Source organism: Falco punctatus (assembly GCF_963210335.1).
Source record: "Falco punctatus genome assembly, chromosome: 1".
In the NCBI taxonomy this organism is placed as follows: domain Eukaryota; kingdom Metazoa; phylum Chordata; class Aves; order Falconiformes; family Falconidae; genus Falco; species Falco punctatus.
The window spans coordinates 55,703,017-55,716,685 of record NC_137580.1 but is presented as its reverse complement, the minus strand read 5'-3'; the positions used below and the strand labels follow the sequence as shown (position 1 = coordinate 55,716,685).

General features: G+C 38.2%; 1 protein-coding gene across 1 annotated transcript in view; it reads left to right on the top strand.

Moving 5' to 3' along the window:
• The window catches only part of KCTD8 (potassium channel tetramerization domain containing 8), a 106,103-nt gene extending 95,726 nt beyond the window's left edge, over window positions 1-10,377 (top strand). The window contains exon 2 of the mRNA XM_080404311.1: window positions 4,435-10,377. Within this exon, the coding sequence (XP_080260437.1) occupies window positions 4,435-4,895 (461 nt within the window). The 3' untranslated portion in view covers window positions 4,896-10,377. The remainder of the gene's footprint in view (window positions 1-4,434) is intronic.
• Window positions 10,378-13,669: the final 3,292 nt, after the last annotated feature.

Here is a 13,669-nt window from a genome sequence, read left to right as displayed (position 1 = left end):
CTCTAAATGGCATCCCATCCCTCAGGAATACCAACCACACCACTCAGCTTGGTGGTGTCTGCAGACTTGCTGAGGGTGCATTCAGTCCCTCTGTCTACATCACTGATGAAGATAGTAAACATTACTGGACTCCTGAGGGACACCACTGCTCCCTGATCTCTAGCTGGGCATTGAGCTGTTGACCACTACCCTCTGGATACAACCATCCAACCAGTCCCACATCCACCAAACAGTCCATCTATCCAATCCGTATGCCTCCAGTTTAGAGAAAAAGATGTTATAGGGGACCATGTCAAAGGCCTTACAGAGGTCTGTGCAGATGACATGCATAGCTCTTCCCTTGTCCACTGATGTAGTCACTCTGTCACAGAAGACCATGAGGCTGGTCAGGCAGGAGTTACCCTTGTTGAAGCCAGGTTATGAAGCAGTCAGTTTAATTGGATTTTAATATGATTTCCTTTATTTTAATCCTGTTGTATTAATATTTAAGAAAATAATTGTACACAAAACCTGAAATATTGATAAGCAGAATATTTTTATGTGTTTAATGTTTCCAATGTGGTATTTTTCTCAGTTGCAAGAGACAGAGCTAAAAAATCTTCAAAAAGTTATTCAGACTGCACTTCATGAACATCCACAAGAAGTTTAGAACTAAATTTTATTGACTTCCAGGATTACATGGTTACAATTTTCAACCAATAGTTATTGGCCAGTAGATAATTTTCTGTGGTATTTGTCATGTTCTGTTCCTGACTGGAGCTCTGTTGCTCGGTTATTGCTTGACAGGGAATTCAGAGAGGACTTCTGTTTTGATTGTCATAACTGGTAGAAGCAGATTTTCACTGCAGAGAATTAAGTTTATAAGTTTCTAGTTCATTTCCCATGAATATTTTGTAGTAATTGCTTGAAAGTGATCCTTTTATCAGTCAGTTCTGCCAGGAAATGTTAGCTAAAACGTGTGCAGGGAGCAACATAGATGAGGAATAAATACAGTCAAAGTAAATGTAATATGCCTTCTCGATCAGAGAAATGTGTGTGTGGTATTTGCTCAAGTCCACTAGACTTAGGTGTCAAGTAGCCACCATAGTAGAGGCTGCAAGTAAGCCCAGGTAAAGGGCGAGCTCACTTTCTAACTTCTTAAGAGAGGCACAACCATTAAGACAAATAAAGGAAAAAGAAGTAGGAAGTTCGGTGTCTACTGAAACTGCCTGGACAGGAAGCATTACAGGGAAGCTGTTCGGAGAACTGGGCAGTGGAGAGGGCAATTGGACGTGCTTGAGTAGAGGAGGATGAATTGGAGAGGACCAAGGTACAGTGACTCATTTCCAGCTTCTCTAAGTTGGGGAACCAGCAGCAGGTGGGAGATCCTAGAAGGGGCAGGAACATGAGTCATCAGTTGTAAGTCAGTAAAGCTTGTTAATGTTATGTGTGGACTTAGCAGTATTACATTAACAGCATCCATGATCCTAAAGGTCTTTTCCAACCTAAACAATTCTATGACCCTGTGTGCACAGGGGAGCAAATATACTTCCTCTGAGTTTTTAAGAACTATTCTGGACTCCTGGAAAGTTAGTAGTTTCAGGTAGACTGAGATATTTGAAGGTCTTTGGTGTTATTCTGGAACGGTTGAGAAGGTACAGTGGAGACAGCATCCCATCACACAATCCTAGCCACAGATGAGTGGGCTAGCATAGAAGACAATAAGGAGATGTTTTCCGACGTAGAGGTGTAGCTAAATTTATCTGATAATCCCTGATGTTGAAAATTAAACAAATATCTTTTCAGGATTTTTTCTTACATATTTATAAATTCTTTTGGGTTTCAGCAGATGGAAAATATTGTGAGAAAAACCTCCCCTCTAGCAGAACTGTTGCTTCTGTTAATAACACGCTACTGAGAAAGAACTGCAGGAGGATATAAAGAATTCTTTGTGAGGGAGGATTTGTTAATTTTTAAAAGGAGATGTGTGGGAGAAACCCATGTTTGGATTAAAGTCATTGTGGATTTAGGCAATTCAGTGAAGCATACAGAGCTCAGTGCTGTAAGGTACTGAACCTCAGGGCTGTGATCCAAAAAAGCATTAAAATACTGCCTATTGTCAGGGTTCTGAATAATCTTGTAGCAGAAAATGGATATTTTTTTTATATTCTTGAAGGTGTATTTCCATGCTTTTTTTTGAAATAGTTCCTTAGTACATTCCAGGTTTGAGCCCTTCAGAAGCAGAGAGTACCAATAAAGAAGTAAATATAAATAGGCCAACTAAGTATAGTATTTTGATCTATGAAGTTACAGGACAAAATGAGCAGGAAAGGCAGAGTTGAAGACTACAGGGCATTGCTAACAGAAAACTTCAGTTTCTTAGTCATAGATGATGTTGTTACATTTGAAAAAGCTAAGATTGTAAACTAGATTAGGTATTGATGTTAATCATGTTATTGAAAATCAGACTAACAATACTGAAATCACTGTCTGATTAACTACTCAGTTTTTTAATCTCACACTGCAAAGCCAGAGTAATTCCTTAATGCCAGCTGACTCACAATTTAGCATATTCATATAATGGTTTGAGGTATGGAATGAAATGCCAGATACAACAATTGACGGAAGGCATGTAAATCTGTTTAAGAAGGTGAACATAATTCTGAACAAAAAAAAAAAAAAAAAAAAGAAGGGACATTCTTGCAGACATGTGCTAAATATTTGGGTTGATTATAATGAAGTAGAAAATCGCTTGTGTTTTTCACTATGAATAGTGTAACTACAAACCCTGATGGATTGTTTCTCTCCTCTTTGGATCTTGGTTATTTATGGGTTTCTCTAGATTGACTACAGAAATGTGACATAGCTTCCTGGGATGCTGGCTAAAACAAAAGAAAAGCAGTTTGTTGAATGCTGCTGCTGTTAGATTATCGTTTATTTACTTTTGTGTTTTGCTGAGTTTTGTTTTACCCTGTGTCTCATATAAAATACTGCAATCTACTTAGATTCCTATAAGTCATAGAACTGCACTGTCAAATGGACACTAGAGTGTTCATATTGCTCCTGCATTCTTTATAATTGTAATTATATTTTTCATTTTTAATTCTGAAAAGACAGACTAGTAAGTGACTCAAAAATCTCCTTGCAACTCTGTCCCAGTAACTCCAGGTTGAGATGTCATACCCTGAATTTTTGATTCTGGCAAAGGCAGTTAATTGATGCTGGTGGTGTTTAGGTAAACTGTAAGGATAATCTAGTTTTTGTAAGATATTTAGATACCTAAACTGTTTGGACACTTTTGGGATTTGTAGCAGACACACAACCGCCGCTGAAGCCCTGGCCTATATTTTTATTTAGGTTTTTAAACATCTTTGAAATTTTTCCCCTTGGTCTGATTCAACACCTCTTAAACTCTATAGATATTTCTGTGAGCTTTAGATAGTGTCCTAATTTAAGATCATGATGTTTATGATGTCAGCATAGCATCATTTCACTTCACAGCTGGAGTTTTGAAATGAGGCTTCAGGAATGAAAATGCTTGTACAGATTTAGCTGCTACCACTTAATTTTCACATTCAAGTTCTGCTTAAGACTTCAAAGCAAAAGTGATATCTGGAGAGAATAACAACGTAGATCCGATTTTCAGGCATGTGAAGTGCTGAGCCATGCCTTATGATAGGCCATCAGACCGCTCTCCCTGCCATTGCAGGGTGCCTCTTTACCGATAACTTCATAACCTCCTTTTCCCTGCCAGCTTGTGCAGTAAGAGGTGTACGCTGAATTCTGAGTTTGCACTGAGCCAAGTCTGGGATAATCACTGACAGTAAGAAGTACGGTGAAATCACTATAGGATAACAAAAAAAAAAAAAAAAATAAATCTTAAAGACTCTGTCATTAGTGAGTGATCTCTCTGTTATTCTAGGATTAATACCACCTTTTCTGTACAAGGCTTCTGCAGAGTTGACATCTGCAGAGCATATCATCAGTAGACTGTTCTGGGAAGGTGAGTCAAGAGCTACCAAAAAAATTTGAAGCCCTTGGAATATTTTTAAGCAAAGAGTTTGCAAATTGTATGGTTGTATTTTTCTAATACTACAAAATCTAATTTCTCGTAATAAACTTCTTGGGGTGTAATAGTTTACTAGCTCATTTAAACTTGCCTGAAGGGATTTCTGGTGCAGATAATCTGCGAGCATTATGCAAATTTCATTACCTGGATTCTTAGGCAGGCAGAATGTAAAGTTACTCTTGCTGTAAGCATTTTTAGGATTGAGAATTTTGAGGGCCAGAGCTTCAACCTGTGTACCAGTCTAGTATAGTTGTTTCGACTGCAAGGAATTGCCACCAATTTGTGCCAGCTGAGACTTTGAATCACATTTTTCTAAATGATGTCTGATTGGTTTTCTGTGGAAACCAGTGCTTTCTTAACACTTTTTCTCCCCTGCCTTGTATTAGGGCCTCCCCAGAGAACCGTTTCCCCCAAACAAGACCACGAAGAAAGGAAGCATGACAAAGTCTTGGACAAGGGCAGTGAAAGTGGGACTTCCTGTAATGAGTTGTCCACCTCAAGCTGTGACAGCCACTCGGAAGCAAGCACCCCTCAAGAAAACGCCACCAACACTCAGCCATCCACAGCCCACCAGCCAAATACTCTGACTTTGGATCGTCCGTCTAAGAAGGCCCCGGTGCAGTGGATGCCACCACCAGACAAACGCAGGAACAGTGAACTCTTTCAAACTCTCATTAGCAAGTCCAGAGAAACAAATCTTTCCAAAAAGAAGGTATGTGAGAAGCTCAGTGTTGAGGAAGAAATGAGAAAATGTATCCAAGATTTTAAAAAAATCCACATTCCAGATTACTTTCCAGAGCGCAAACGTCCCTGGCAGTCTGAACTCTTACAGAAGTATGGGTTATAGTAATCAACTCTTTTGTGACGTATCTCTGGGGCATTTGATGTTTATTAAGTTGCCACTAACTTACTGATGTCCTCTTTCTGGCCAACTCTGCCACCAGAGCTATTCCTGCTGCTTATTTCTTTCTGTGAACAGTGGATGTTGGATAGTACATGGTTTCTTTAAAAAATATATCTATATGAAAAGATAGAAACTTTAAAAATATAAAAGGCGTCTCATCTACACCACCTCATGATAGCAAAGAAAAAAGTGCATGGTCAAGAAAGATGGTTTTCGAACTGTAGTCAGTTGAGCTTCATTATCGTTTTGGAACTTACCAAATAAAAATCTCAATCATCAGTTAACGCCTCATTTTATGTCACCAATAAAAATTACTCAGACTTGCTATGGATGAAGAGAAACAGGGTTTAAAACTTGATTGAACTGGTTTCAGAACTAATTCCCAACGTTGTTTCAATGTTAATGCAATAAAGCAAATACCTATTTTGCATGAGCACAATGTTACAAATAAATCACACAAGAACAAGAGGTTGTCTGTTGCTTGGAGAATTATTTGTTTAATACCAAGCCTATAAAAGTAAAATGTCTAAGGGATTGAATTTACTTTGTTCTGGATCTGTGATTTTTTTGTGTGTACAGTGTTCTGTATGTAAAGATGGTGTAAATATGCCTTACACTGTTTTATTATTGCACCAACAATGTTCATCTATTAGTGCTTGTCGGGATTATTTCTGTGAAATGCAAATTTATGGCAGATTGTGAAAACTGGTTTGATGGTCTGAAAGTTTCTGTTATGTTAGTTGCTAAAATTGGAGAAAAATAAAAGAGACTTTAATGTATTTATTAAAAGAACCATCTGGTAGATTTTCTTGACTATCGTTATCTCCTTTCTAAAAATGGAATCCAGCAAATTGTTACTTTTAAAATGTTTTCATAAGTACCTTGCTGAAAATAAAACAAAAGAAAAAACATGTTTCAAGAGTGGGTGAAAAATAGGGTAGTGCTGTTTAATGGGAACTACCAAACAGACTTTCCAAGAGGAAGAGAGTTATGCTAAGAAGCAGCAGCGAATGAACTAAAAAACTGAGTGGTTTTACTAACAGAGCAGAAAGCGCTTCCAATTTGACAAGTTCACAAAAATCAGCTTAGAAATAGAAGATTTAAAATATCACAACAGAGTGTGCTACATTTACAAAAGAAAAGCTTTCTATGAATTGTCAGCTCTATATGGCAAACCTATTTTCTCAGCCCAGGTACAAGAAAAACCCATTACAACACCACCAAGATGACAACTGTGGTTCAGATAGCCATAGCTAGAATGGGTAAGGACTGTTGGAGTCTGCAAGAGAGCTGCTGAGTTCTTATAGACTTGAAATTATTAGTGTGTGCATACATGAACATATACATACACATTTAGAAGGATTCATCCCCATATGTATATAGAAGGAACTGTAAAATTGTGTCAGATGTTTTACATACGATGCTAATTTTAACTGGTTTAGCTAAAGTAAAGATAATTTTGTTTTAATTTCCAGAGTTATGCCTAACGCCTGCATTACTTTTCAGTCCTCTGACAGGCCATTTTAAGAAAAGGGTGCATACTGTTGATAGTAGCTCAGCAACTTTATTCACTTTTTTTAAAAAACACCTATCTAGAGCTAATTACTCTCCTATTCAGTTAATCAGTTTGCTCCAACATTCCATCTTTTGACAACATTTTTATAACTTGAAAGAGTATATCTGGCATAAGTCTAGTCTGAACTGATGCAGTCCAGTGTGAAACCATTTGGCTTCTCAGCTCTGCCTTTATGTTCCTTGCTTGCTTCTTTCTCTGGGGTCCAAAAGACCGATTCCTTCTTTTGAAAATTTCTTACTTCTTAGACATGTTGCTTTCTCTCTCTTTTATAATTTTCCTAGTCTTTACATGTTGAAATTTCCACCTATTTAACCATGACTTACTAACCTCCAGTAGATACAATTCTGGTTTTATTTAATCTAAAATTAGGCTATTCTTGAGAGCTTTTGAAAATCTCACCCTGAGTTTTCTTCTGGCCTTTTGAATCTGTCTTCATTGCACTTCTTACACCTTATGCTTTTTTCTGTTACCTTTGTTGAGGCTAAGTTTCCATCTGGGATGATACCGGGATCAAGACAGCATCCTGAACCTTCCCATTAAACCTTGCCACTAAGTTTGGAGATTTGTTTTGCTTTCTTAGTTATTCTCACTACTCCAGGTAGTATCTGCCTGAGGTATGCTTATGTGATTGTCTGACCTGTCCTTCCATTTTAATTTGTCTATATATAGAAGGTTTTATGAGCTTTTTAAGTGTGGGTTGTTTTTTTTTCTTGTAACATACTACCTAAAATTTCTCAGAGCATTTTTGATTCATTCTTGAGGAGAACAAAATATTATCAACACATACCTTAATACTTGGGCAATGTAAGATTTCTGATAACCTTAACTGCTTTCCACAAGACATGTTAGTAATGTGGCAGATAAACTACGTTGTTGTTACTTAGCAACCACACCGGCATCTTAAGATTAAGTGTTTTGGTTTTGGAATTGCACAGTGTACAATGTCCTCCTCCTTGCAGAGTGAAAAATTGGTATGTGTTATAGTCAGAGAGAGAGTAGGAGAAAACAATGGCTCCTGTGAAACTTTTGGTCATGTTCTCTAATTCCCATCACACTTTTCATCCAGGTCACTCACTCAGAGCTCTAGCCCTATCTATAGGGTTATTAATCTACAGTTTTCAGATTCCAGCCAGTAATTGGGGAGAAAGTAAGCTGAGAAATTTGGTGGAACAGAGGAGTTTGTAAGCAGTTACATGGCTAAGGCTGGTAGGAAATTCCCAGGTGTTACAAGAGAACTGTGTATTAGAAGTACGTTGAGGGTTTCATTTTTCCCCTTTGTCTTCCATTTTTCTTACTTTACTATGATAGCTACTTTTTCTTCCATTTCAGTGTTCAGTGTTCTTTTTCTCTTCTTTCCAGCTATTCACTTTGTTACAAACAGGAATAAGCTACCATGTGTATCTATGCCTTTTGTTGGACTTCAGTGAGGTGGTCAGTACTTTAGAATTCAACTTCATATAAATTTTATGCTTAAAAAAAAATCCCAATGTTTTTTCTGTAAAGAAAGTTCAAAATACTGACTTTTGTCAATCTTAAATTAAAAAAGGAATGTTAATAATAAATAATTTTGTCTTTTACTTACCTTAACCTGTATTGATATAAGGGCTTGCCCTGACCCACATGCAGGACCTTGCACTTGGCCTTGTTGAACCTCATGAGGTTCACACAGGCCCACTTCTTGAACTTGTCCAGGTCCCTCTGAATGGCATCCCATCCCTCAGGAATACCAACCACACTACTCAGTTTGGTGGTGTCTGCAAACTTGCTGAGGGTGCATTCAATCTCTCTGTCTACGTCATTGATAAGTAAACATTACTGGTCCCAATACAGACCCCTGAGGGACACCACTTCTCGATGATCTCCATCTCAACATTGAGCCACTGACCACTACCCTCTGGATGCAACCATCCAACCAATTCCTCATCCACCAAATAGTCTGTCTATCCAATCCATATGCCTCCAGTTTAGAGAAAAGGATGTTATAGGGGACCGTGTCAAAGGCCTTACAGAAGTCCATGTATACAACATCCATAGCTCTTCCCTTGTCCACTGGTGTAGTCATTCCGTCACAGAAGGCCACAAGGTTCATCAGGCAAGACTTGCCTTTGGTGAAGCCATGCTGGTTGTCTCAAATCACCTCCCTGTCCTCCCTGTGCTTTAGCATAGCTTCTAGGAGGGTCTCTTCCATGATCTTCCCAGGTGGAGAGGTGAGGCTGACAGGTCAGTGGTTTCCAGGGCCCTCCTTTCTACCCTTTTTAAAATTGGGTGCAATGAGTGCAAATTTAATTTAGTGTCATTAAAGACCAAGGAGTTTTTATTCAGCATTTGCTATCATAGATCAGAATTGATAAATGCTTTGATAATACAGATTTTAAAAAATAGAAAATAAACTACAATGAGGGAATATAACATGGAAATGAAGCACATTACAGTATTGAAAGTAGTTCTTGTTAAAAAATTGAATTATTTCTTTTTCAGAGTTTTTTTCTAAATCAACACAATCCCTTAAATTATGGTCCCATTCAGAATTCAACATAGAATACATATCTCTTTATGTTTTTCAGCCAGGTTTAATTCATAATTTTTATCATGTTCAGCAATATAGATTGCTACATTCTAGATTATGTTTAAGGATTTGGATCTAATAAAAGAAATCTTCCTTCACAAGTAGTCTCCCAGTTAAATTAATATTTCACAAGAGTAACATATCAGAATCTGCTGCAAAAATACCATTGTTATTATTGCCCATGTTTATCCACTATAAAAGTTAATTTTAAGACCTCATAATGGATGTTATTTGTGTCAATTTCCATATACTTTATTGTTCTAACCAAACAGATGGGGACTAGCAATATAGTTTTGCCATACAATGATGTTTACACCTTTAAAATGTGTGAACAAAGATCAGAATCACATGGTGGACTGATTAGTCATTAATCTATTCCTAAGGAATATTTCTGAGCTCTTCTTGCACTAACAAAAATTTACAAGTCTCGGAACAATTGAAATTAATTCTGAAATAAAATTTTATAATTAATTTTGATTCACTTCTAACAACTTACAAAAAATATGAAATTGTATAAAACCCATCACTTTGTGGCCTTCTTTAAAAAAAAAAAAGTGCTTATGCAAAATCATTTGACTTGCTAATGCTGACTTTGTTCAAGTAATGACATGCAAAATTATACTTCCTACTGGAGGTGGAAAACCAAATTTAGTATACTTGTAGCAAGAGGGCAATGTTGGGTTCCCTCTATGAGTGACTCATGTCCCAAACCAAGCTCTTTAGGATGCTCAGAAATTCTCAAGAAATCTTTAGCTTTTTGCGGGATCACACCACTGGTATGGCTCACCGTAAAAATAGCATTCACACTTGACTTCAGCTTATATATTACAGGCCGTCAAGTAATTTCTTCTTTTCCAGGATCTGTTATCTAGAAGTAATTTTCAACTTGTTTCATACTCTCCACACTACCTCTCTCTTTTCTATTGTTACTATGGGCATTTGTACAATCACTTTTATTTAAGAGCTTATCTGTTCCTTACTTGAAGACATGTGTCCTAATTTAGAAGGGACTACAGTAGTCCTCACACTGGGCAATGTCATGGGAAGCTGGGCATCCAGGAAATGTTGCTGGTTTGAATAACCTTCAGCCCTGCTAGCAAGAAGACGCCATAAAGCACAAGATGGAAGGTGAAGTCACCCACCCTACAGCTCATGTTCTCTGTCAGACTGTCAGGCACCAAATCCCTTTAGTGCTGCCCAGTCACCCAATGAAGGGGGCCACAAAGACATTACTCACTCATGAATGAACTGCCGATGCTGTCAGCATCCAGTTTGCCATCCACACCTGCAGCTAAATCAGTCATCCTAGTCCAGATACGGTGGTGCTGGGCTGCACGAGGCTGGTACCAGCAAGAGCTGTAAGAGCTGCTACTCATGCATTCATGGGGATATACTACTTATGGCAGGCTGCTGTAGTGGATACGTGCCTTCACATAGATACACCCTGCATCACTGTATCTGAACTAGGATTGTTGTTTTATTCTGCTGGAGCATCACTATTTGCACAGAAAACAGCTGTCCTGTGGGACCAAATCCTGGTATTCTTCACAGAAGATGGCAATCTCTGCTGCTTTAGCACACTGATCCTTCTTTGAAATCGGGTTTGTGACAATGTGAAATGGGGTGCTGTGAAAACAAAGTACGAATGGTGCCTGGAAAAGAAGCTCAGCACCAACAGTGCTCCCATCTGTTTGGAGTGTGGCACCCTGGCAATCTTCAGCTGCAGGGATTAGATTGTGTAAAACACTTCAGGGAAAAGTACAAATGGAGTCAGTGCAGTAAATGATGAATATAAAAGAATACATATTTGAGAATTTTCTCATCCCCTAAGGACTTCTTCTATTCTTCCTGAGCCATCTCTTCTCCTCAGATAATAAAAAACGAGAAGGAATTGTGGAAAACAATAGGCCAAATGGAGATAGTGGGAATTTCTGTGTCTTTGTGTTGCATTGCCTTTAAAATTCCTGTGTTTCTTCACAATGCTACTTAATATTCCTTTACACATGGAAAAAAGGAATGTAGAAATAGAGTGATGGGATTAGGTCTCAGATCCTAGATCATATAATCTTTCGACATGTATTTGATGAAGTTCTAGTATTGAGCATGTTAAGTATTTCAATTACAATGCAATGTAATTTTTAGCAAGAAGTCACCCCAGAACAGATAAGTGCCAGCAACATGAAGTAAATTAAATTAACATAAAAGGAAGGGAGAACACAAACAGGCAATAAATAATCTTTACAGATTTCAAAGCAACATTTAATGCTGAAATACTATCACTTTATCTACTATCTGCTTAACATCCATGCAAGTCATTAATTTAATATTGATCAATTCATCATGTGCCCAAAGCTTAGATTTCTTACAATACATTTCTGAAAGATTGCTTGCTTCATCAGTGTATACTGTACACATTAAATGTAAATTTTGGCAGCAGGTAACACCTGATGGAATATTTCTCATCCCTGCTAGATTGCTCGTTTGGCCTAGGATGAAGTGTGGAAACCATCAGTCAAAGACCCTAAAAAGGCTCTTTTCTGTTTCTCTTCCTATTTAGGTGAATTATGTGTTTCACGTGTATCATTTTTCTGTAGAAGGTAGCATTAGATTCAACACAGCACAAACCACTCACTGACACTGTGGCCCTGAATTGTTCTGATTTATACCTATCCTTGATTTAAATTACATTAGTAAGCTTCTGACATCAGCAGTTGAGATGCCTGCTGGGTAATTGAACACCTGCCGTACAATCAAGAAATGAGCTTAAAGAATATAAGGTTAAACATAGCCCTGGGTGCCACTGTGGATTTGGGGGCATCCCGAAGGGTTAGAAAGCCCCAGCCCCTCCAGGACATGGCATGTGATGTTTCAGTCTCTGGACAGGGAGGAAGGGGAAGCCCTTGCATATCCTTCCCCAAGGGAAGTCTTGGTTTCACCATCTTGCAGAACTAAGCCTTGTCTTTGGGAAAAAACAGTTGCTTTTTCACAGGTTTTATGATGCTAGTCCTGAATGTCCTCGTGGAAAAATTAAGTAGCACCCTCTTGGTCCCTGAAGACAAAGTAGGCTTGGCTCCCATTTTTGTGACTACAGTCACTAAATTTACATGAATAATTACCTGCAATTTCCCTGGCAAGTGTAGGTCTGTCTTTTCCAATATGTCTTGTTACTCTCCTTGAACGTCTTCCAACTGTTCAATACTCTTTTGGGAGATACCCGCAAATGCACATATTTTAGTTTTGGCCAGTAATGGAAGGACAGAGGTAGAAAAAAAGAGATTATTCCCTTCCTGCATGTGATGGGATGCTTCCACATATAGAATACATTATTGCATGCTCTTTTTTACTGCATCCTTATATTGCAAACTTATGTCACTATTCTTGACTTTTTTATATTTTTTCTTAAATATCCCTTTCTGCTGGTTACTCCAGCCCTCTGGAAATGCACGGCACGGATTTCCAATTATTTCCAACCAGACCACTTTCTTCAAAAGTTCAGTCATTTTACCTTTCTCTATGTTTCTAATTACTCGTGAGCCTTCCTTTTTTTTTTTTTTTTTAACTGAATTTCATGAACATCCCACTTACTTTATCTTAGATAATTAGAGAAGGTGGCAAATAAAACATAGGAGATTTTCAAAGGCACACAGGTGAGAGATTCCTAATTCCCTATGGCATTTACTGAGATTTGGGCATGTAACTTTTTTTTTTTTCTGTCTTTGAAAAACTCATGTTATCTCTGAAGTGATCCCTACGCCCTTCCCCTCATTTCAACAGGAACTGTCAGTCATCTTTAACTGCAGCTTTCCACTTCCCCTCCAAGGCAATTTGAATTAATTTTACAAGTAAGTTTTCTTGAAACTGAAATCAGGAATTATTATGCTGTCCTGTTCCCTTCATTGACTAATTCTGTAGAGCTTACTGAAAGGAATAATCAAGTTTGTCTGACAAGAGCTATGTTTTAATACTCCTTGTGAGTCTGTCTCATTCTCACACTGTGGTAGACAGCAATTGCCTGAGCCAGTCTGTGATAGGCATCTCAGCAGGAGGTAAGCAATGGTGCTGCACTGTGGGGTACAGAAATGAGAAGAGCTCTTACGCATATAAGCTTCCAATAAATTAGCTGTACATCAGTGTTTCTGAAAATCTACAGAAGTTTTCCAAAGGCTTCTTCCATAAGTCTACACACAGTGAAGCTGTCATGGAGGGAACAGAGGGAAATCAAATCAAGTACAAGACAAGAAGCTTCTCTATGGCTTTGAAAGTGATTTGAGTGGGTTTTTCCTGTTTCCAAGTAACTGGGGAGCAGTGGGATCTTTAGGTAGTTAACAGTCATCCTTCCCACGTGATTACCTTGATTGTCTGCTGATGGACATCCTGTGGGCTGGGGCTCCCTGATGGTTGAATAGTTCCTAGCTGGTGCTCAGGAGCTGAGATTCTGCTTTACTTCATAGCAGCTATCAAGAGCCTCACCTAAATGCCATCAACACCCCAGTTTAGAAAACAGCTGTAATTTCATAGATCACACCTTAACAACATGAGTGCAATATACTACTCCAAAGAATTAAGTTTTTGGAT